General features: G+C 50.1%; 2 protein-coding genes and 1 pseudogene across 2 annotated transcripts in view; 2 read left to right on the top strand and 1 right to left on the bottom strand.

Annotated features, from left to right (window-relative positions):
- The window catches only part of TUT1 (terminal uridylyl transferase 1, U6 snRNA-specific), a 19450-nt gene extending 18265 nt beyond the window's left edge, over nt 1-1185 (top strand). Inside the window, exon 10 of the mRNA XM_006875055.1 lies at nt 53-1185. Within this exon, the coding sequence (XP_006875117.1) occupies nt 53-1185 (1133 nt within the window). The remainder of the gene's footprint in view (nt 1-52) is intronic.
- A 914-nt stretch (nt 1186-2099) lies between these two features.
- EEF1G (eukaryotic translation elongation factor 1 gamma) lies at nt 2100-11694 on the top strand. Its single transcript, XM_006875008.1, has 10 exons — nt 2100-2258; nt 3323-3481; nt 4803-4866; nt 5008-5150; nt 5634-5777; nt 7679-7808; nt 8172-8376; nt 10863-11035; nt 11137-11261; nt 11453-11694. The coding sequence occupies exons 1-10, from the start codon at nt 2247-2249 to the stop codon at nt 11609-11611; spliced, it is 1314 nt and encodes a 437-aa protein (XP_006875070.1). The 5' UTR covers nt 2100-2246; the 3' UTR covers nt 11612-11694.
- A 1792-nt stretch (nt 11695-13486) lies between these two features.
- Nucleotides 13487-20946, bottom strand: LOC102825580 (annotated as a pseudogene).
- Nucleotides 20947-23028: the final 2082 nt, after the last annotated feature.

The raw sequence follows: 23028 nt of genomic DNA, 5'->3' as shown, positions 1-23028 counted from the left end.
ACGCTACCAGAGCTCCTTTACGTGACCTCTTTTCTCCGTCCTTCCCTGCCAGGTTCCCTGCTAGCCCAGTTCTTCTCCTGTGTTTCTTGCTGGGATCTACGTGGCTCTCTGCTGTCTCTGCGGGAGGGCCAGGCATTGCCCATAGCAGGAGGCCTGCCCGCTACTCTCTGGGGGGGTCTACGCCTCGGCCCCCTGAATCTCCAGGACCCCTTTGACCTGAGTCACAATGTGGCAGCCAACGTGACCAGCCGGGTAGCCGGGCGGCTCCAGAACTGTTGCCGAGCCGCAGCCGGTTACTGCGGAAGTCTTCAGTACCAGCAGCGCTCCTCCCGGGGGCGGGACTGGGGGCTGCTCCCCCTAGTGCAGCCCAGCTCCCCCAGCTCCCTGCTGTCGGCCACACCGGTCCCCTTACCGCCAGCTCCCTTTCCCCAGCTCACTGCGGCCCTGGTCCAGTTGTTAAGGGAAGCATTGGGGTGCCACATAGAGCAGGGAACCAAGAGAGCCCGGGCAGAGGGAGGTGGGGCTGGTGAGTCTCCCCAGAGAGGGACAAGCAAAAGATTGAAACAGGACACACCGAAATGGAGCTGTGAGGCAGGGAAGGGAGAGCAGCAGGGCTGTGGAGGGGACCACAGTGAAGACGGGGTGGAAGAAATGGTTGTAGAGGTGGGCGAGCTAGTGCAGGACTGGGCCATGCCGAGCCCTGGGCAGCCAGGGGAGCTGTCCCTGATAACTGGAGATGGGGACCAACCGGGCCATGTCGTCCTGGCAGAGCAGGGGCCCAAGAGATCTGATGCAGCCCAAGGAAGGGCACAGGGCGAGACAGGCCAGGGGGCAGCACGTTCCTCAGTGAGCTGGCGCTGTGCCTTGTGGCACCGAGTGTGGCAGGGGCGACGGCGTGCCCGGAGACGCTTACAGCAGCGAACCAAGGAAGGTGGTGGCGGTGGTGCTGTCACGGGAGCAGAGTGGCTGGGGACTGAGGCGCAGGTGACTCAGGAGCTGAGAGGACTGAGCTGTGGGGAGCAGAGGCCAGAGGCTGAGCCCCTCCTGACCTTTGTGGTCTCCGCCTCTGAAGTGGACCAGACTCTCACCGTGACCCCGCTCCAGGATGCCCAGGGCCTGTTCCCTGAGCTCCACCACTTCTTACAGGTTTTCCTCCCTCAAGCACTCAGACAACTCTTCAAGTGAAACCACGGGGGCTCATGGGCAATAAAGCTGCTAGTTTAATGCAGGTGCTCTGCAGTGTTCTTGAATTGCCACCTGGTGGTAACTCTCATTCCACCCAAAACGCCCTTTCCTCCTCTCCCCTCTGGAAACTTAGATGCCCTTCTCAGAGGGGCCTTCTCTGACCAACTCAATAGCCTGTTTCCATCATACCGGTCATCACAGCTTGCAGGGAGCCAAGACAGTGAGGTGCCTGGCAGGGTGGTGGTACAGTCCTTGTGAGAAGAAACACGTTTGCCTCAACATTTCATCTGCTGCCTCTAAGGTTTACGGACCACGACAGGACCCGCGATTTCAGTTCATTTTTTTATCCACTGTCTCATTGAGGAGTTCATCCTATTCTAAAATTGGGTAAAAGATTTTGAAAGAGGTAAAGGGCAACCCATCCGACAGAAGGTAATTACCCAGAGTTAGAGCCCCGTCTCCTGGTTCTCTCAGCTCCTCCCCTGACGCAGGCTGGAGCATCCCCGAGCTACAAGATGATCTAAAGAGAGCAAAGCTCAATTTACAGGTGATTTCAGACTTGGGTCCCTGTTAGACTGAGGCCCCTTTTTAGAAACTGCCACCTCCGCACGGGAGCTGTTACTTGCACCCGTGTCACAATCATGGGACTCTGGCAGAGTCCCTCCTTCCAGGGTTTGCAGGGGGACGCCTCTGGCTCCCAACAGTGCCACGTAGCTGGGAAAGAGCAACTTTTCCAGCCGCGCGCTTCTCACCGGTGTCCCTCCCTCAGCCTTTTCCACGCCCTAGCGGGGCAGCGATTGGTCACATCTGAGCGACTGACCAACCAATGGTGTTCTAGTGCGCAGGCGCCAGCCTTTCCGGGCCGGCCTGTAGGCCCCACCCCCTTTTGCCAATTCAGCCGCGGCTGGATTCCGAACTGTCGTGCGTAGGCCGTCTGTGTCGTCCTTGCTTTCCGGCTGCTGTTTCTCCGCGGCGCTCCCCTTGCCCTCCCCCTTTTTCCCCGTGGCGGCGTACTTTGCGGCAGCTCCGAGCGCCCCACCCCCTTTCTCTGCGGAATCACCATGGCGGCTGGGGTAAGTTTGCCGGCTCTGGAGAGCCAGCGCACCCTATCCGCCGCCATCCTCTGTCCGAGTGTGTTCAGTGGGCGCCAGAGGGGTTTTGGAGTCGAGTGGAGAACGGACCTGGGGTTTGGACACCTTACTGGTGGAGAGTGGGGCTCCCGGAGCCCAGAGGGGAACTGAGGCTGGGGATCTCGGAGGCCAGAGGTGGAAGGGTCGTGGGTAGAGCAGAAAAGAGATGTCGGCTCCGGGCTTTCGGGGGTCTTGAAAGAAAGTTCGTGTTCGTTGAGGACTGAAGGCAGGAGACCCGGGTCTGCGGGCGGAACTTTGGCGGCCGTTTTGTGGGGGCTGCAGTGGGAGACAGGGTGACGAGGAGAGGGTCTTTGTGGTGGGCAGACACGGCTGGTCACGGTTGAGGGTTGTCTCAAGGGGAGTTTGAGAACGAAAGAAAGCTGTGGACTGTGGAGTCAGACCAGCTGGTCTCTGATGTCTAGCTTCGTGGAAGGAGGATCCGGAGCAGCGGGGAACTGGTTGCGGGACCGCCGAGGGAGGCTCTTTAGCGGGAAGACTTGATTTGGGTCGAGGGGCTGCCATTCGCTGTCCCCGGGGCAGGTCCGAGGGGACTTGTGCACATCCTTGGGTGGGTGTGTGTGCGCCGTAGAGACTGGGGTGATCTCGCTTGTGGAGGGGAGAGCGGCGCCGCAGTAGAGTAGGCAGGCGCCCGGCAGCCAGCAATCAATGAAAGAAGGGTTCTAGGATGGAGAGGGAGGGGCTGTGTTTGTCAGCAGGCGTCAAAGTCAGCTACACGCGCTGGGTTTCTTGGAGATTCATTTGAAGGAAGAGAACGCGTCTGGAGGTGTCCTTAGGAAAGGTCAGATCTGTCACCAAGCTTTATTTAGCAGTTGGTGTGCAGTTCTGTGCATGGAATTTCCAGGTCCTAAAGCATTTGGTTCGCCAGCTAGAGTAAAAGTGAGTTGCACAGATGGTAGTTACTCGGAGGGCAGTGATTCTGGGAGGTGCGTGTAGGACTTCGGCTTTCTACTCCAATTCTTTTTTCCCCCTCCTGCTTTCTCCCACAGACCCTGTACACATATCCTGAAAACTGGAGAGCCTTCAAGGCCCTCATTGCTGCTCAGTACAGCGGGGCTCAGGTCCGCGTGCTCTCCGCACCACCCCACTTCCACTTTGGCCAAACCAACCGCACCCCTGAATTTCTCCGCAAATTTCCTGCTGGCAAGGTGAGTATGGAAGTGGAGAGAGCATGTTTTGGAGAATCCCCCCATCCCCCCAGGCCTTGGAGGAAAATCTTCATCCTTACAAGAAAGCTTCCTGGGTTTTTTTCTTTACGTTGTAGTGGCTTCAGACATTTTTATTTTGAGACCCACCTGGAGTTGTAAGAAATCACGAGACCCTAAAATTCATAGGCTGATTGTTTTGTCTGCGGGGAAGAGAATGACCTGTTGTTTTTAGGTTAACTATATCAAGAATTGGTGTGGCGCTGCAAGCTAATGCGCCAGACTGCAAGGACGGCGGTTCAAGCTTACCAGCTGCTCCTCGGAAACCCTATACAGGGTCGCTATGGGTTGGAATCGACTCGACAGCACTTAACAGCAACCTCCTTATGATTAAGTGCTTATAGGAGTCCTGAAGGATAATCCCTGGACTGCTAACTGCAAGGTGGTACTGACTTGATGTCACTTAACATATTAAGTATCTGCTCTGAGTGGGGTTCTTGCCCCAAGTTAGGTGGCTCATCGTGCAACAGGTGGTTAAGTGCCATCGAATTGGTTCTGGCCCATAGTGTTTCTGAGGAGCAGCTGGTGGGTTTGAACCGCTGTCGTTGCTGTTCAAACTGACCTTGCAGTGCAGTGCCACACAGGGACTCCTTGCTGTGGGTAGAAGAGATCAAGTGCTCTGTGGGTGGTACCATATAATGAGTGGGGGAGACTTAGATGTCAGATTTGGTCTCTAGTCTTTTACTTGTAATCTGTTGAAGGACTTTGTACAAATAATATTCAAGTCACTTGGGTTGTTAAGCACCTTGAGTCAGTTCCAACCCATAGCAACCCGATATAGAGTTTCTGAGGAGCAGCTGGTGAACTTGAACTGCAGACCTAATCATTCAAACCAGCTTCGCAGTCCAGTGCATCAGTCCACAGCACCACCAGAACTCCAATAGCTGGTTACCCCATGTTGCTCAAATGTTTTTGATGCTTGAGTTAAGTGCTGTTGCATTGGTTTCAGCTCAGTGGCCCCTGTCTGTGTAGGGTTTTTCCTAGGAGCAGCTGGTGAATTTGGACCGCCAACCTCGGAGTTAGCAGCTCAGTGATTATCCTACAGCACCATATCAGAACTCCTGTACACATTGAACTTAACCAAAGTTGCTGGTTCAGAATTACCAGCTGTTCTTTGGAAACCCTATACAGGGTCACTGTAAGTCAGAATTGACTCGACAGCATGTAACAACATTCACACATATAAAAAACTTACCTGCAAACAATGTAGTTCCTGGAACAGGCTAGTGGATTTAACTTTGTCTTTGGATTGCTTTGTTCCTAGGTTCCAGCGTTTGAGGGTGATGATGGATTCTGCGTCTTTGAAAGCAATGCCATTGCTTACTATGGTAATTTGCAGGGGCGCTGGGGGTTGGATGGGAGGCTGTGGAGGTGAGGGGTGTGGCAGCAGAGGGTGAGCTCCAGTAGACAGTGCTGGGCTGGTGTTGGTGTGACCCCCAGTTCCTGAGCTGTGTGGTCTGCCTCTGCAGTGAGCAATGAGGAGCTACGGGGCAGTACTCCCGAGACAGCAGCTCAGGTGGTGCAGTGGGTGAGCTTTGCTGACAGCGACATAGTCCCCCCAGCCAGTACCTGGGTGTTCCCCACCTTGGGCATCATGCATCACAACAAGCAGGTGAGCCTTGGGACTTGGGGGGAGAAGCCAGGGGCTCCCAAGTGTCAGAAAGTTAAAAGTAAAACAGGTTGAGGAAAGGATTCCCAAAGACTGCGTGGGCAGTGAGCACAGTAGACTATTGAGGCATCGGGGTTCTTGTTAGACCTGGTGCAGGGAATATCGGTGTCTTGGGTAGTCAGGGGAGATTTCTGCTGGAGGAAGTTTATACCAAATGACAACGTGGTTAGACCAGATGGACTCTTAAGTTCCTCTGGAAGCCCAGGGTCTAGAACCCTAATGGATACATCGGGAAATGAGGCCAGGCTGCCCCCTGCAGACATTAACACTGAGAAGTTGATTGAAATAATCGCAGAATCTGACTCCATTGGAAAAGGGTGGGCGTGAGTCGGGACTCAGGAAGCAACATAGCTCCCTTCCTTCTGGCAGTATGTGTGGGGGCACAAAGGGATTGGGGTCCACTGTCTGTCTGTTTACATCCAATAGGCCACAGAGAATGCCAAGGAGGAGGTGAGACGAATTCTGGGACTGCTAGATGCTCACTTGAAAACGAGGACTTTCCTGGTGGGCGAACGTGTGACCCTGGCTGACATCACAGTTGTCTGTACCCTGTTGTGGCTCTACAAACAGGTGACGTATAGTTTAAAAGTCCAGTTGGCAAAGGGGTAGGTAGGGCTCCAAAGCCAGGACAGGGTTCTGCTGAGGACATGCGGGAGCAGCTAGTCTCTCTTGGTCAGTTGGACTTCCCTGAATTCAGTTCTCGGACTCTGCTCTCCTTCCCTTTCCTCAGAAGTTGTGTGGCAGCTAAGGTGCTTACTTTGTCACTGTATTTCTTGGGAAACCTGATTATGCTTTGGGAGGTGACAGGCAGGTGTGGCAGCTTCAGTGTCACTGTCTCCTGGAGGTCTAGCTTAGGTCTTGGTTTCATCCCTTAGTAGCTGTGGGCACATGTGTGTGTGGTGTTTTACTTTTGAAAGATATCAAATTGGAGTGGTAATCCCTCTAGAGGATGTTCAGTTAACAAAGATGATGGAGATAATACCTGCTAAGAGCTGTCAAGTTGGTTTAAACCCACAGTGACCAAAACCATAGGGTTTTTGAGGAGTGGCTGGTGAGCTTGAACCTCCAACTTTGTGGTTCAAACTGACTTTGGAGCCCAGCACAATGACCCCCAGTGCCACACCAGGACTCCTATCTGGAACTGATGCTGGTTCATAGTAAAACTGGCACACCACGTTTTATTGCGCTCGACTTCATTGCGTGTCTCGGATACGGCATAGAAGGTTTGTGGCAGCCCTGAGTCCAGCAAGTCTTAGCGGCATCGTGTTTCCAGCAGCAGGTGCTCACTTTGTCTCTGGGTCACATTTTGTAATTCTCAGACTTTTTCATAATACTGTCGTTTGCTTGATTGACTGCAGTCGTGTCCGCCTAACTTTGACATGCACTGGGAAACCAAAATATCTGTGGGACTCGCTTTATTGTGGTATTCATTTATCCTGGTCGTCTGGAACTGAACCCACAATAACCCCGAGGGATACCTGTAACGAGCTAACAGCGCTGAAAAGGGTTATCTGGTGGTACAGTGGTTAAGTGCTCAGCAGTTAACCCGAAGGTTGGCGATTCCAGCTCACCAGCTGCTCCTTGGGACAAAGATGTGGCATTCTGCTTGGAAATCTGTGGGGCAGTTCTCCTTTTCTGATGGGGTCACTGAATAGAAATTGACTTGCTGTCAGAGGGTGTTTTCGGTTTGTGTGACAGAGCCAGCTTAGCAAGTCTGTTCTGTGAGTGAGGAGACATACAACTAGGCTGTGGTGGAGCGGAGTTTGAGCCCAAGCTCTCCAGAACCACAATCTCAATGGCTTGAGGTTTTTTTTCTCCCTTCGATCTCAGCAAAATGATGACCACAGGGAGTTTTCATGAAGTGAAGGATTTACAGGGTTGTTCTTGACTTGGAAACGGATGCTTTTTTTATTATTGGGTATTCTTTACTTTTTGAAGTTGAGAATAGTGACCAAAAAAAAAAAAGTTGATGAATCAAATCTCTGTTGGTTCCCCCCCCCTTTTTATTATTATTAATATGTGGAATTTAAAAGATTAAAGGTGCTAGGCATGAAATGGCTTATTGCAAATGGCAAAGTGCCATTGAGTAGGTTCCAACTCATAGCGACCCTGTATAGGGTTTCCGAGGAGTGCTTGGTAGGTTTGAACTGCCAGCCTTGCAGTTCACATGGAACCTTGCCGCTCAGTGCATTCTCCTGAAGCGCCCCACCAGGACTGCATGCTGTAAGGATTACTTACAGTGGCAGACTTCGTGGGGTAGTGTTACTGTGCCTTCTGGGGTTCCTAGGAGTCCAAATAGACCCAACAGGAGCTAATGGCAACACAGTCCTCAATGTCTACTGGTGTTCTGGGGGGCTGCTGTCCGGACAGGGGTGAGGGAATGGTGAATGGGGCTGGGGCTCTCTCCCTAGGATGTCTTCAGGGTCTTTTCCTCCACTGACTTGGTTTCTCTCCTCGTTACCTCCTGGCAGGTCCTAGAGCCTTCTTTTCGTCAGGCCTTCCCCAATACCAACCGCTGGTTCCTCACCTGCATTAACCAGCCCCAGTTCCGGGCTGTCTTAGGGGAGGTGAAGCTCTGTGAGAAGATGGCTCAGTTCGATGGTAAGTCTGAGGGTGGGAGAGGAGCTTGTGTGAGGTCACGCTGCAGTGGCCCCACACACAGCAGGGTCTACTTTTCCTTCCTGTCTTGTTCTTAGATTACGTGGCCCCATGGAGTATGGGAATGTCCCATGTAATGATAACAGTGTTTGGGGAGACTTACTTTTTACACACACATATTTGTTGCTGCGGGGTGTGTCATTCTTGATGGACAAACCACGAACCTGTGACAGGGCAGTCTAGAAGCAGAAGGTTGTCCCAGCCTTCATTTCCCGCTCGCTCTGCTTGCTTTGCTGCCTTGGTTGGAAGGATGTGGAAGAGGAGTGAGGAGCAGGGCTTCCACTTTGCTCTCTCCCTCTGCACTAGCTAAAAAGTTTGCTGAGAGTCAACCTAAGAAGGACACCCCACGGAAAGAGAAAGGTCAGCGGGAGGAGAAGCAGAAGGCCCAGGCTGAGCGGAAAGAAGAGAAGAAGGCCGCGGCTGCTGCCCCTGAAGAGGAGCTGGACGAATGTGAGCAGGCACTTGCTGCTGAACCAAAGGCCAAGGACCCCTTTGCTCACCTGCCCAAGAGGTAAGGCCCCGGAAGAGTGGGTGTGCCCCCTTGTTGCATCCTCCAAGTCAGGACCCAGGATTTTGGATTGTCCACACTAAATTCAAGAGCCTTGGTGGCACATTGGGTTACACATTGGGCTGCTAACCACAACGTAGGCAGTTCAAACCTACCAGCCACTCTGTAGGAGAAAGAAGAAACCTTCTGCTCTTGTCAAGGTAGAGACTTGGAGCAAATTCTGCTCTGCCTGTTGTGTAGTTACAGTTGACTCGGTGGCTGTGGGTATACTAAATTAAAAGGTATATCTTAGTTGCAGGTAATTTATCGTTAAGAATTGGGTGAATTTTGGGAATCAAAAGCAAGTTCCAAATACGAGGTGGCTTCAGAAAGTTTGTGGGAAAACGGAATGAAAAGGTAGTGATATTTTTCTACGGACGGAGTCCCTTCATACAGGTAGCGTTTAAGGGAACTGAAACGCCCGTGTTTCCAGCACATAAAACCGGCAGGGGCAGAACCGGGTGTGGGGATCAGTTGGTCTGGAACCTGCTTTTGAGCGTTTGTGGTTTGTTGGAAGTAATGCAGCAAGAGGTGCCTGGAGAAGGCCCTGAGAGCCCTGCATCGGTTTTCTCCTGCTTTGGATCCTCCTTTTGGAGGGGTCGTATCATTTTGTGACTAGTTTTGATAAAGCAGATATGTGTAAAAAATTGTTCACTAAAGACAGGATGCTGACTGCAGCTCTGCAGCATTTTGCCTTGTTCACAGTTTCCAAAACTAGCGGAGTTCAACCACTAAGGAGACGGAATTAGCGGGGTGTGGCTGTCTGCATTTTCCTTTCAGTAAATAGTGGGTTTCTTGGAAGAAAGACTAGGAACCAGGGAGCTGTGCAGTGTGAAGATGGGGTGGGGGCAGGTCTCTGGGCACTGCAGCGAGCTGTTTTATTGGGTTTCAGGCACTATGAGAATCATATTTTCTCTGGGCAGTTTGCTTTTCTCTCCTTTTTTTTGGCCCACTCATTTGACCCTTTGCATTGTAACCGCTGCTTCTTCTGCATTTGGGACACACTTGGAGGATGACCTACTCCCAGGTACTTAACTGCTATGTCAGGAAGACTACCTTGAAAGGAACATTGCTGCTGCTGCTGCTACTGAAGATGACACAGTGGGCTGCTAGCCACAGGGTCAGCAGTTTGAATGCCCCGGCCTCTCTATGGGAGAAAGATGAAGCTCTCTGTTCTCGTCAAGATTTAGAGCCTCGGAAATCTTAGGGGCAATTTTATACTGCCCTATAGGGTCACTGTGAGTTGGAATGGACTCAGATTGCGTGGGTTTGATTTGGTTTTGGTACTCTGGGCAGAGAATAAATGGGGCACTTGACTTCTAGTCTTTATTAAGCTTTGCGGAGTCTTACATCTTTGAGGAATGTGTGTTAATGTCTGTTGTGTTAACTGTGATGCTAGCTGCCAAAAATTTACTTTCCCTGGGATCATTATTTAATTTCTAGTCTCTTTAAGGCTTTCAACTTGTTTCAGGAGCTGCTCAGGAAAAACTAAAGAATGCATGGTCATAAATAATAAAAGTTCAAATCTGAGGGGTATGAAGGGAAAACCCCCAGTTGCACTTATTTTGTGTGTGGGGGATAAGGTTTTAACTATAGCTCCTCCAGTGAGGTGCCTGTAGTGAACATATTTGGGGAGGAGCTAGGATCTGCCACGGTGTAACCTTAGGCAAGTCTGTGAAGTGCTTAGGTAGTGGTTACTGTGTAGTCCAGACAGAAAAGGATTCAGACATTCAGATGTTTTGTGTCTCACATTCTGCACTTGAAAAGTGATAAGACGAACCTAGATAACCTCACCTTTGGAAAATCAAAGAAAAGCCAATGGGAAGTTGATCAGTCTATTAGTTCGTGTTTGCCAGCATTGCTGTCTTCTTAATCGGAAAGAACACACATGTGCAATGATGGCTTTGCCTTCCAAGGTTGCTTGAGTATGGGTTTGTCAGCATCCATCAACGCAAACGTCTGGGTGGAGAGGAACTAGAAAACAGGGGTGTAAGCTGATTTGGGGTGGAGGCATTGCTGTTCCATGATAGCAAAGCAAGTGTAAGTAGAAGAGGCCCTCCTAGGGAAAACGGGAGAGTGCTGGTACCCAATGTGACTCATGGAAAACAGCCCAGGAGGGGCTGGCCAGGAATGGCAGGCGTTCTCACTCTGCATCTCCACTGGGGGGCAGCAGTCAGCCATGCCCTTCCTAGAGTAGGTCCCATGCAGGCTTTCCTTGGGCCCACCCACCTCTTGCCTAGGCCCTTGTGTGCTGGCTGTGGGGATGTTTAGAGGGAGTCTATGCCCACCCTCTTCATAACCCTTCACTTTGGTTCTTCATAAGGTTATATGCATCTACCAGCCCAGTGACCAATAGAAAGACCCTTAGCTTCTCTTCCTGAGGCCTGCCCCCCTTTGTTTCCTCAGTCTGACTTTGTCTTCTTGTGTTTGCGTTTCTCCCCTCCTATCAGTACTTTTGTGTTGGACGAATTTAAGCGCAAGTACTCCAATGAGGACACGGTCTCTGTGGCACTGCCTTATTTCTGGGAACACTTTGATAAGGATGGCTGGTCTTTGTGGTATTCTGAATACCGCTTCCCTGAGGAGCTCACCCAGACCTTCATGAGCTGCAACCTCATCACAGGTGAGAAGGGCGAGGGTCTTAGGAAGAGGGAGGGACCAAGGGGCAAAGTTTCCGCGTGGGGGACCGTTCCAGTGGCTTCATGTTCTCCCTTGCCCTTTCAGGAATGTTCCAGCGATTGGACAAGCTGAGGAAGAATGCCTTTGCCAGTGTCATCCTCTTTGGAACCAACAACAGCAGCTCCATCTCTGGAGTCTGGGTCTTCAGAGGCCAAGAGCTTGCCTTCCCGGTGAGCAGCAGGGTGTTGGGGATTGGTGGTGAGGCTCCTGGAAGCTCTGACAGGCCCTTAGGACATTCAGGGAATGTGCTCCGGCAGGGGCAGTGAGCACTTCACAGGGCAGGGACCCTGAGCTGGAAGCTGCACAGGCATGAATCTCAGAGCCAGATGGCATGTTTCATTTCCTGCCCTTCTCTCCATAGCTGAGTCCAGATTGGCAGGTGGACTACGAGTCCTACACGTGGCGGAAGCTGGATCCTGGCAGTGAGGAGACCCAGACGCTGGTGCGAGAGTACTTTTCCTGGGAGGGAGCCTTCCAGCACGTGGGCAAAAGCTTCAACCAGGGCAAGGTCTTCAAGTAAACACCATGTCGTTCGTTCATCACCTGGCTGCCTGCGTCTGCCCCTCAGGGAGATGGGGGTCATTAAAGGGAACTGAACATTGAGTCTTTCCATTTCCTGCCTCCTTTGTGAATGATGGCTTCTTCTGAGCGAGTGGAGTAGATTTGTGAAACGGGGTTTGCTAGGTCGGCAGTACCTGCGATCCCTCCGTTTGCAGGAAAAAGAAGCCTTCAAAAGGGCAGCAGTAGGGGCCTCTCTCCGATGAGGGTAGAGGGGAGATAGGAGTCTTGTAACTACTTCATTCCGGGGACTAGACTCCAGACCTTCCACAGGTATGAATTACTGTGTGCAAAGGGGCTAGATGTTCTTTTCTACACCTGCCCCATGAGGTGGATGTAGGTGGCGTTATCCAGGGGTCATAAATATTGTAGCAAGCAGGAAGACCTGGTACTCAGAACAGACAGTGGCCCGTGGTCTCTAACCAAACTGCCAGTCAGCTGTGATGGCAGCCCTAATTGACAGACAAGAAAGCGGGGTGTCAAGATCTCATTGAAGTAACTGATCTAACACATCCTAAGTGCTGGCAGCGGGGTTTGGAGCCCAGTGGTGGTCACTCTGAAGTCTGTACTGGCGCTCTGCTAGAAGGGAGCGCAACCCCATGCTCATCTAATACCCTGCTCAAGCCAGCTGTCACAAGTGTTCCTCTTTGGGATAATCTCCTACCCCTACTCTAGTGGTCTCTTCCAAAGAGCACTGCCCTCCCTCTATAGAATTTCGCAGCTTCGGTAAGATGGAAACCTGGAAACCTCTGGTTGATTTTTTTTTTTTTTTTTCAGGGTTTGAGGCAGGCAGGAAACAGCCCCGGGTTCTGGTTTGTGTGGTTCTCTGCTGCCTCATCCTCTAGTTCAGGTATAGATGGGTAGCTGGTGGCTTGGGAGGGGAAGAAAATGACCTTGTCAAGAGCAGACGAGGGGCTGGTGGTCTAGGGGGCAGGGATGTAATCTCTGCTGGGGTACCTGTACTAACATTTGGTGTTCTGTGAAGAGGTGGGGCAGAGGTAGATGTGTGTTGGAAGGCAGGTGGTTGAGGCCAGATTGGTACGTGCTCAGACTTTGAGGTGAATACAAACACCATCCCCACTGAGGTTCCAAAGTGGTGTGTGTACTGACTTGGGTCATACCCTGTGCCTGTTGCTGGACCTCACTGAATCTGTCAAGACCCACCTTCCATCCAGTCTCCCACCACTACTCCCCCTTTGCTTGTGTGATTTTCACTTCCCTTTTGGTGTCCCTTAAATCTCAGTGGCTGCAGATTTAGGCAGGAGAGCCCAGGTTGTGTTAAGTAGGGTAAAGTTCGGGGCTGGGAGTAGTGGGGCCCAACATGGAAAAGGGTGGGCTTCTTATAGCTGGGATTTAGTGGGGAGCAGCTGGGTGGGCCTTGGAGTCCATGTGGTCTGGGATAGGGGGTAGGGACCTCCACCCCCAGGTTGTCCTCTAGGCTGCAGGAAGGGTGACTCATGGCCCATCTTGCTTCCTGTGCCCGGAGCTCCAGCGGCTTGGTGCAGAGTGGTTTGGTGGGCACCTGACACCTGGCCTGACTTGAGCATCTGGGAGGGGCAGTACGTGTAGCAGAAGAGAAGGCGAGGCCCATGTGGTTTGTGGTCTCTGGGTGCTGAATGGTAGGGAAGTGGTTAACAATGGCAGCTGTAGGACTGGCTTGAAGGGGAAGCACATCTGGAGTTGATTCGTCCCTCCCTGCCCTGGGGAGGCCTGAGTCACCAGCATCCATTGCTTGGGCTTTTCACTCTCCCAGTCTCAGGACAAGAATTCTGAGATCCGGCTTGGAGCCTGGATCCTCCCAAACCAGGATACTGACAGCTCCTGGGCAGAGCCTACATCACACACAGCCAATCAGAGCCCGCGCTCGGACCTCGTCTGCGGTTGCCACGCAGTTTTTCTGGTGTGCCTGGGAACCTTGTGCAGCCTGCATGCCACCTAGAGCTGGCACCCCCAGTGCCCGGGAACCAGCATGTGTTAGCAGGGCCAAGGCTGAGAACAAGGGTTATGGTCCTGAGGAATTGGGTGTAAACTGAGGGGCACAATCTCAGGGCCTGAGACCTAATTTCGTTTTTAGGTTAAAAGCAGGTATTTTCGTTTTGTTGGCATTTCTGCTTGAGTTACTACAAAGTTAAAGACTAAAGTCATCAGTGTTCGCCAAAAAAACGCCCTATATTGCCATCAGTTTGTTTTCATCTTGATGCCCTGCTTTGATCTGTAGCTGGACAGTTGCTGGTATCATACCAGCTGCCCGCATGCCCTAAACGGGCGACTTCCCTCTGGGAAGGGTGGGGGACGGGTCCAGAATGTTGGAGGGAGAGGAATGAGGGGCTCTACACAGTCATTTCTGAAATGAACACTGGTTTTCATGGCAACCAGCACACTTTGTCTTGAGAACCCATAGCTTTCCTTCCACCCGCAGCATACTGTCACTTCCCCAGCTGACGAGGTCTTTCGTATGAATTTCATTCTGGGGTGCCCACCCTGTACTCCCTTTCCTTCTAGGGCCCTAGAGCAAAAAGACTGGCACTCCGGAAAGGTTAGAGAAAGTGCCACCTGCTCTTGTCTGTCTGCTCAAAGTAGCCTGGCTCAGCTCCCACGGGAGGCTGCAGTTTTCCTCTTGTGAAATTGCTGGGGTGTCCCCACAGTTCCGCACCCAAGGGATGAGTGGAGTAAGGAAAATCAGACAGAGGATGCAAGGGAGTAGCACTTGATTCCCTCAAATCTGAGAGAATACCTTGGACAGGTGGTACTGTTTCTGTGCCTACAGCCACCTTGGTGACCCTTGGACCTTTTGATGATTCTGGGTTCTTTGCTTTCTCCTTCCTGATCTCCTCAGGGCTCCAAGGGGAGCCTGTGGACCCCACCACCTTTGCATAATGGGCAGTGTATGCGTGGTGAGTCAGGCCTGGGGGCTATTTCTCATCAGATCTCCCATGGAATGTGCCTCCCCCTACTTCCAGCTGCCCCCTCCCCTTCTCAGCAGGAACAGCTGTCATGTGAGGGCCTCTGCGCTGGCTCAGCCCTTTTGCAATCCTCTGGCTGTCTCTGCCAGGACGGGGGCGGATAGTGAGGATGGGCAGAGCCGAGGGGGAACATGGCCCGGTCAAGGGAGCCAGCACAGGCTAGGCAGGGCTTTGGAATTGAGGACTGAGGAGAATGGGCTGCCAAGGTCAGCTGCAGGTGGCCGAAGCAGTCTGATTCCTGGAGGGTGTCCATCAAAGGCACTGGGGCCTTCCCTGGGATTGGAAGGACAGTTGCTTTCAGCGGGGCCCTGGCCAGCCCTTCAGGGAGATCCGAACTTCCCCTGACTCAGGGTGCTTTCCTGCCAGCGCCCTTCCATGTGAGACCTGAGTCACCCAGTTGCCCAGGGTGTTGGCTGCCATGTGGTGGCAGTGCTGGCACCCGACCCTGCCCTACCCCACCCACTTTCTGCCGCTAGGACGACTTAGCACACACCTCTGCTCCCATTCTCCAGTGAGTCTCAGACTTCCAGAAAGAACGACAGCCAGCTGGGATGACTGAGAGCCCTTCTCCAGTCATCCTGTCTGTCTTTTACCATGAGGAAACGAAGCCACAGAGAAGAAGGGACTGACTGCTCAGGGACATAGGCCCAGGTCCCCTTCTGAGTGGCTGGCTGGACCCAGTGTGTTGGGCTTTGAGGTTTACTTATAGGCTCCCAGCAGATGGGAGGCCTTAAGGAAGAACCTAAGGTAGGGGTCAGACTGAGCAGTCCATGTCCTGGGGCGGGCAGAGGGCACTGGGTGTAGCAAAGGCGGACTTTGGGTGACAGGAACCTCAACTATGTGGTGACTCAGGCTCTGGGCAGCCGAGGCCCTTCCTGCCCTGCTCAGCCTGAGTTCTGCAGACTGGATTTGGGGCAGCTGAGGAGGGAGGGGCTCCCTTTTCCCAGAAAATTGGGGGCAAGGCGGAGGAAGTTGGAAAGGAAGGGAAGAAGGCAGATTCCTAGAGAGAGGAATCTGCGGTACCCCTCGCCTTTCGCCTCTGCCTGTCTGCCTGCGCCCGCCAGGGTGCTGGGGAACAGGCTGGCTGGGGCGTTGGCTGCTCTGTTCATTTCTGCCCTCCCTCGGTGGCTGTTTACAACTCAGTCCCCAGTGCAGCTCTGGGCTCCTCTTTTCTCCTTCCCTCCCTCCCTCGTGTCATTCAGTAATGGTTTTGCTTCTTTTCCCTAATCCCTGCTCCACATTTCCTCTTACTTTCTTGCATACACATCTCTCCAACCTCTGGGTCACCTCCCATTGTCACTTGGAATCCAATGAAGACCCATGTGTCTCCCTCCCCTGTTCTTGCCCACTTCCCTTCCCTGTTTATTGCCTGCACACTCTTTTTAAAATTTTTTTTTTTAATTGTGAATCGAGTGAAGGTTTACAGAGCAGATCATCAGTTTTACATTCCATAAATCATATCCATCATTTCACCTCAATGATTGCAATCGCCTCCAAGTAACATCACTCATCCCACTTCCTGCTTGGGATTCTTGCCTCCATTTCTCCTTTTCCCCCTTCTAAATTTGTCCTTACGTTAGGTAAATGGTGCCTTTTTAATATTGAGTGGTTGACCATTCTGTGGTTTGGCCGTGTATCTGCTTGTTAAGTACTGTTGAGTCGGTTCGGATCCATAGACACCCTGTCTAGGGTTTCTGAGGAGCGGCTGGTGGGTTTGAACTGCAGACCTCGCAGTTTAAACTGACCTTGAGGTGCAGCCTATTAACCTGTAGCTCCAACAGTGAGTTCAGTACCAGACCTGAAGGGTGCCCAAGGCAGAAGTCTTTCTGACCAGTAAACCTGGTGTTTATGACTTTTGAGTTTTGTTCTAAGTTTTCTCCCACTCCACCCAGGACATTCTAATGGAATCCCTTTCAGAGCAGTTGATACTGGTAGGTAGGCAGGCTCTTTTTAAATGACATTTTTATAGAGATTATGGAGTCCTGGTGTGGCGCTGTGGGTTAATGCACCAGGCTGCAAAGCTGTTTGAACTGCAAGGTCGGCGGTTCAAGTTCACCAGCTGCTCCTTGGAAACCCTATACAGGGTTGCTGTGGGTTAGAATTGACTTGATGGCACTTAACAACAACAATGGTAGATGAACATGCAGTTGTAAGAAATCATACATCTGACCCGGTTTCTCTTAATGGTAATATTCTGCATAACTAAATGATATGGTAACCAAGATAAAGACCCCGATAAAATCCATCCATCTCTGTGTACACATGCTCTATACAGATTTTCTTCTTTCCTTCTCTCTCTTTTTTTTTTTTTTTTTTCCTTTCTTCTTTCATCCCAGAGTCTTGTTTTCTGAACCTTGCATCTCTTGTTCTCTAACCAGCTTTTTACTTGGGTTTTGTTTGGGGCTGAAGGTTTCACTAGGGACTGGGTGTAGCAGAAGGATTTACAGGTTTTCTTTACTTGAAGTTTCAAGCTTGAGGCTGAGCTGGAAGAAGAGTTTAACTTCATATTTTGGATTTGGGCTAAGAATTTGGAGTTTTAAGAATTGCTTAGGCAATGTTTGCATCCCATAGGTTTATCTTGGGGAAGATAAGGGATGTTAAGGTGACCAAGCTAAATGGAAGTGGGTGGAGAGAGTCTTGATTCAGATGTCTGAGCTGGTAACTGTATGGAGTGGAGTCGGGGTCTGGGACATTCCAGAGGGCTCAGAGAAGGGCTTAACACTCATTTCTGTTTCTAAGGATTCCACGAACAGGGGCCCTTCTGGGGGATGTCATAAAGAGCCTTGGTGGCACAGTGGGTTAAGTGAATCTGATCCACTAGCTGATCCGAAGGGAGAAAAATTAGGCAATTTGCTTCCATAAAGATCCAAAGTCTCTGAAACCCTAGGGAGCGGTTCTCCTCTGCCTACAGGATCTCTGTGAATCCAAAGTGACTGGATGGCAGTGAGCAGCGTAGGTGTGGGGACAGCAGTAGTCCGTTTCAAAAGAGAATGCAAACTTCATTTCCTTTCTGGAATTGAAAGTTTCAAAAGCTGTGATTACCCTTTTAGCAGCTAACTTTCTTTCCTCTGAGTCCAGAAAAGGGGACTGTGGAGAGAAGGAAGAGGAAGGGGAATTCCCTGGCAAGGGGCCTACCCACAGAGCTCCCCTTTGTGGTTGCTATGGAAATAGGCATAATAGGAACACAACAGAAGCATGTTGCTTGGCAACGGAGGAGCTCAGGCGATGCACACAACACGTAATCTATCAGGGAACCCCCTACTGGGAGGGAACGTCATTTCTGGGGACAGGGGTATCCCAGTGATGACGAGCCCTAGACTTTACCTCACCTTGCCAGCCTTGGAAGGGGTGGAGGAGTGTGTGTGGGGAGGGTTGATGTTCTAGAGTCCTGGCTTAAAAGAGGGTGGCCTTTATTTTAGCAGGAGAATCTGAAACCTTGGAGAAGACACTGGTTGTTTTTGCAACCTTGGGTCCTAGTTGATAAGTGCTGTCAGGTCAGTTCTAGCTCATAGAGACCCTGTAGGGTTTCCAAGGAGCAGCTGGTGTGTTTGAACCACTGACCTTGCAGTTAGCAGTCCAGTGCTTGTCCTACATCAGGACTCCTTGGGACCTAGGAAACTCCTTAGAATTAAATGTATGTGTATATATAAAAGACCTGGTAGAAAATATAATGTTTATTTAAGTTGATCAAAGCAGGAAACTCAGAATATAAACTAGGGGGGCATTAGAGATAGTTCCTTTCCACACAGAGCCCCTCCAGGGCAGGGATGTCAAGTTCTCTATGACCTGAACCACCACCTCAACCTTCACCCAGGCCCTGGCCCAGTGCTGAGTTCTTGGGGACTGAGGGCTGGGAGCAGCTTTGGTAGCATGGATGTTAATGTGCTTACCTGGGGTTCATTCTCTCTGGACTTCAGTCATGCATTTCACTGTATGCTCCTGGGCTGACCACTGCTCTAGGTACTGGACATACCTGCCCTCGTGGGGCTGAAATGCCGTAGAGTTTTGACTCCTGCTTCCTGGAGTTGTGTGACTTTCAGTAGAACACTAGTCCACCCCAACACCGTTTCTTCATTTGAGTACCTTGCTCCCAGGGTGTGTGAGGATTAACTGAGCTAGGCGGAGAAAGTGCTTGTTACAGTGTTGTGCCCACAACTGCCTTTTCAGCAGGTAGTGAGGTAACTGTGTGGTGGGACTGGGGAGTTCTTTAGCTGTGGGCAGGAGGAGGACTGGAAGAAATGTCTGAAGGTGTGTGTCTGCAGTGACACACTGAAAACTTTGAAAACATTCTCCTCTCTTGGGCTGAGGAGATGTCCCCTGGGGAGCTCAAACGATTTTCACCCCGTTACTCATCTCACCTCCCATGCAAGGGATCCAGGTTCAATACTCAGCCAATGCACTTCATGAATGTTTGGAGTCCCGGTGTGGCACTGTAGGATAAGCACTGGACTGCTAATCACAAGGTCATCGATGGTTCAGACTCACCAGTTGCGTATTGGGAACTATTCAGGGTCACTAGGAGTCAGAACTGACTCAACAGCTCTTAACAACAATGACAATTTAGGGTTTGTGGTTTGAATCCAATGGTTCTGTGGAAGAAAAGGCTCTGCTCATCTGCTTCTATAAAGACAAAGGCAAGAACACACCATGGAGCAGATTTACTCTACCACCTGGGGTTGCCAGGAGTCCCAACCCACTTGCTGGTAGTGGGTTTGTTTGTTTGTTTAGCTGAGGAGGATTACCTAGGGAACCTCAGCTTTGGGTCCAGCCAGCCCTGTCAGACGATGGTTTTTTGTTTAATGTTTTATTGTGAATTATGTGATAGTTTACATGGGAGAACATTAGTTTTACATTCATTCTATCGTATATTGTTTCATTGCCATGGTTACAATCCCCTCCATGCATCATCAACCAACCAAAGGGTATACCCTGCAAGTGCAAACCTGCCCCCCAACCCAACCCAATTCCCCCCACCCCCGTTTCAAGGATGTTTTTAAAATTTTTTTCTAGAATAGATTTTTTTTTTTTTTTAGTGCCCAATGTTTATTTCCTCCACATATGGGACAGCTCACATAAACAACACACACAGGTGCTGGAATCACAGGTGAGGGTAGCACGCCTAATCTCTGGTGTGAGAGGGGAAGAAAAGGATGCTTTCTCTCCCATCCTCACTGGGGACTGTGGGGGGGAAATCAATGGACAAGCTCCACCCCTTCCACCTCTCAGCCAATGAGAAGCCACATGTTTGGTTCCAACCATTATCAGTAAGTGGAGAAGTGATTGGCCTGGTCCCAACCATTATAAGGGAAGGTGTAACCTAAAGGAAGGTACAGTTTGGATTAGGCCAGGAGAGGGGCAGGTCAAGCCATCAGAAGGACGTGGTGGTGGTGGTGGGGCAGTTATAGGCTTCTGGGCTGCCTAGTCTCTGGCTCAGGAGGAAGGGGTCAGGAGATGGATGGGGTTTATTGTTTGGTATTGATGATGTCCACAAATTCGGGCTTGAGGGACGCACCACCCTGCAGGTGGCTCTAGTCACAGAGCCTCCATAAATGAAGGAGCTCTGGTAGCGTAATGGTTACGAATCAGGCTGCGAACCTTAAGACCAACAGTTCGAAACTACCAGCTGTTCCGTGGGAGAAAGATGTGGCGTTCTGCTCCCGCAAAGATTTACAGCCTCGGAAACCCTGTATAGGGTCGCTATGGGTCGGAACCGACTCCACGGCACATAACAACAACAACAAATGAGTACTTTGAGCCACTGCATCAGAGACATTGGACTTGAGCCACCCCTGAGCTTTTCATGTACTTCTGGGCCTGTTGGGGTGTCGCAGTCTTGCCAGTACCAATGGCCCACACAGGCTCATAAGCCAAGACGACCTTGCTCCAGACGGTCACATTATCTGAGATGACCTTGGTTTGCTGGAAAACGACCTTTTCAGTGATGCCAGCTTCCCTCTCATCTAGCTTCTTCCCAATGCAGGGGATTACTCTTGAGTCCCTCGGCCAGGGCATGGGCCACTTTCTGTCCAATCAGCTCATCTGACTCTCCAAAGACACGCCTTCTTTCCCAGTGCCCCAGGACTACCCAGGTGGCTCCACCAGTGAAGGCCCCACTAGTTACTTTGTAGCAGTTCTGAGCAGCCACAGCAATCTTGGGATCTTAGCTTCTGCCTGGCGAAGTCGATGTAGGTAGGCAGAAAGGGGGTGCACAGACAACCTCCCGATCGGCCGGCACCTTGGCCACATTCAGAGTGGTAATGAGTTCCCCTAAAGCCTTCTTTCACCTGTTCACTTTCCAGTTCCCTCCTATGAAGAGCTTCTTGGAAGGCGCCATTGTGTTAGAGCTGAAGGTCAGTACCCTCTAGAATAGATTTTATTTCAAGTGCAACAGGACATGATTGGAGGGTTTTAATAGGAGTGGGACATGATCTTATATTAAGTTTTCTGAACACTCTAGCAGCCTAGCCGGGTAGAGGAAGGATTGGGGAGGCAAGAAGAGGAGGTCAGCAAGGAGGCCGTTATGGTCATCCCACTGCCTAAGGGAGAAAAGGTCACCTTCTGAGTAGATTTTGGAGGACTAGCCAACAAGATTTGTGGACAGATAAGGGATATGTGAACGAGACTTTGGCTTGAGCAACAAGAGGAATGGCTCCTAAGAAGGGTAATTTTTTTCTTTTTGCAGTGCTGCTGGATTCTTCGTTCTACATAATTTTCTGAGTTCATTTTGTTTGTGGGTTTTCTTTTGTGTTGTTTTCATGTTTATGAAATCTTTCTGATTTTCTTCTCTTTTAATTTTTATGTGCTGGTGTATTATTTTTCTTTGAAGTTTTCCTGTAATTTATTAATTTTTCCCCCTACTTAAAACAGTCGGTTTTATCTTGAAATCAACTTGACTTCCTTGCCATTTGGAAGTTCTGGATCTACTTTATTCCCTCATTTTGCTTTGTAATTGACTTCATTTTACATTGATATCTCCGGTTCCCTATTTTCAGTCTTGTAGCTTTGTTTTATTTGAAATATTTCTATATCTGGATTGTGTTTTGGGTGGTGCTGGGTGGTGGTGTCATGAATGGTAATCTCAGGTTGTTGTCTGTTCTTGTTGGTTCTCAGTCCAAAGAACACTCTTTAGCTTTTTGTTTGTTTGTTTGTTTTTGGCAAAGTTGGTCTGGTCATTACAAATTCCTTTAATTTGTTTATCAGGAAATGTCCTAATTTCGCCAATGTACTTGATGGACTGCTTTGCTGGGTATATATGGTCCTTGGTTGGCAGTTTTTTTCTTTAAGATTTTTGTGTATGCTATTCCATTGCTTTCTTGTCTGCCTGATTTCTGCTGAGAAATCAGAGCTTAATCTTATTGGATCTCCTTTATAGGTAACATTTCATTTTTCCCCCCCGAACTGCTCTCTTTGATTTTGGGAAACTTGATTATAATATGTCATGGTGACTTTCTTTTGGGATCTATCTTATTTGGGGTTCAGCTTCTTGTATGCTTATCTTCTTGTCTTTCATGATGTTAGGAAATATTTCTTTCAACAACTCTTTGTCAGTTTTCTCTGTTTTTATCTCTTCCATTTCTGAAATTCCGATGACCTGTAAGTTGTTTCTCTTCATGGTGTTCCACATAACTCTTAGGCTTTCTGCAGATTTTTTCTTTCTTTTCTCTCTGATCATTCTTCTAGCATACTAGTTTTGAGAGATTTATCTTCAAGTTCACAAATTCAGGCCTCCATTGCTTCACATCGACTCCTTTGCCCTTTCAATGCATTGTCCATTTCTGAGATCTTAGTATTAATCTTCTGGATTTCTAATGGAAGGTTTGATATTTTTTCAAAATTTGTATTCACTTTGTTTGTTCTTGTGTTTTCCTGAATTCTTCTAAAAATTTTATTGTGTTCTTCCTGCTTTCCTCAATCTTTCTATCAATCCTTTGAAGGTATTACAATATTATCATTCTTTTTGAATTGTTTTTCAGTTAGTTCTATCAAGTTTTCTTCCTCAGCCATGTTTTCTGTCTCTGCATCTTCCTCATTTGTTTGAGCCATTCATTCTTGTTTCTTCCTGAGGGTATTGTGAGGGTGTTGTATTTGTATTTGTTGCAGTTGTTGGACCTGGAAGGGAGAAATCTCTGGGGGGCTTCTGCAATTCAAGGAGCTCATGAGGTGGTTGTGGGAGGGATGTGACAGCAGAGTTACTGGCTCTAGGTGGAGTTCCTAGTGACCTCAGTGTTATCTATGCTTAGGACACTCAGTCTGGAAGTAGTTTGGGGGGCTCTTGATAGAGGTGGTTTCAGTGTTTGTTAGGACCACAGGGAAGTTGGGGGCAGCATGACTGGTTCAATGTTGGTCTGGTGGCTCTGCCTTTTGTAGGGCTGGAGCGGAGCCCACCTGAATCCAAGGCACCAAAGAGACAGACAAA

This window comes from Chrysochloris asiatica, unplaced genomic scaffold (genome assembly GCF_000296735.1).
Source record: "Chrysochloris asiatica unplaced genomic scaffold, ChrAsi1.0 scaffold00310, whole genome shotgun sequence".
Taxonomy (NCBI): domain Eukaryota; kingdom Metazoa; phylum Chordata; class Mammalia; order Afrosoricida; family Chrysochloridae; genus Chrysochloris; species Chrysochloris asiatica.
The sequence above is the reverse complement of the archived record's forward strand: the minus strand, read 5'-3'. Positions and strand labels throughout refer to the sequence as shown.

Coding starts and splice junctions, on each gene's coding strand:
- EEF1G (XM_006875008.1), top strand. Junction 5,151..5,633: donor TCATGCATCACAACAAGCAG/GTGAGCCTTGGG, acceptor TACATCCAATAG/GCCACAGAGAATGCCAAGGA. Junction 11,262..11,452: donor GCCAAGAGCTTGCCTTCCCG/GTGAGCAGCAGG, acceptor TTCTCTCCATAG/CTGAGTCCAGATTGGCAGGT.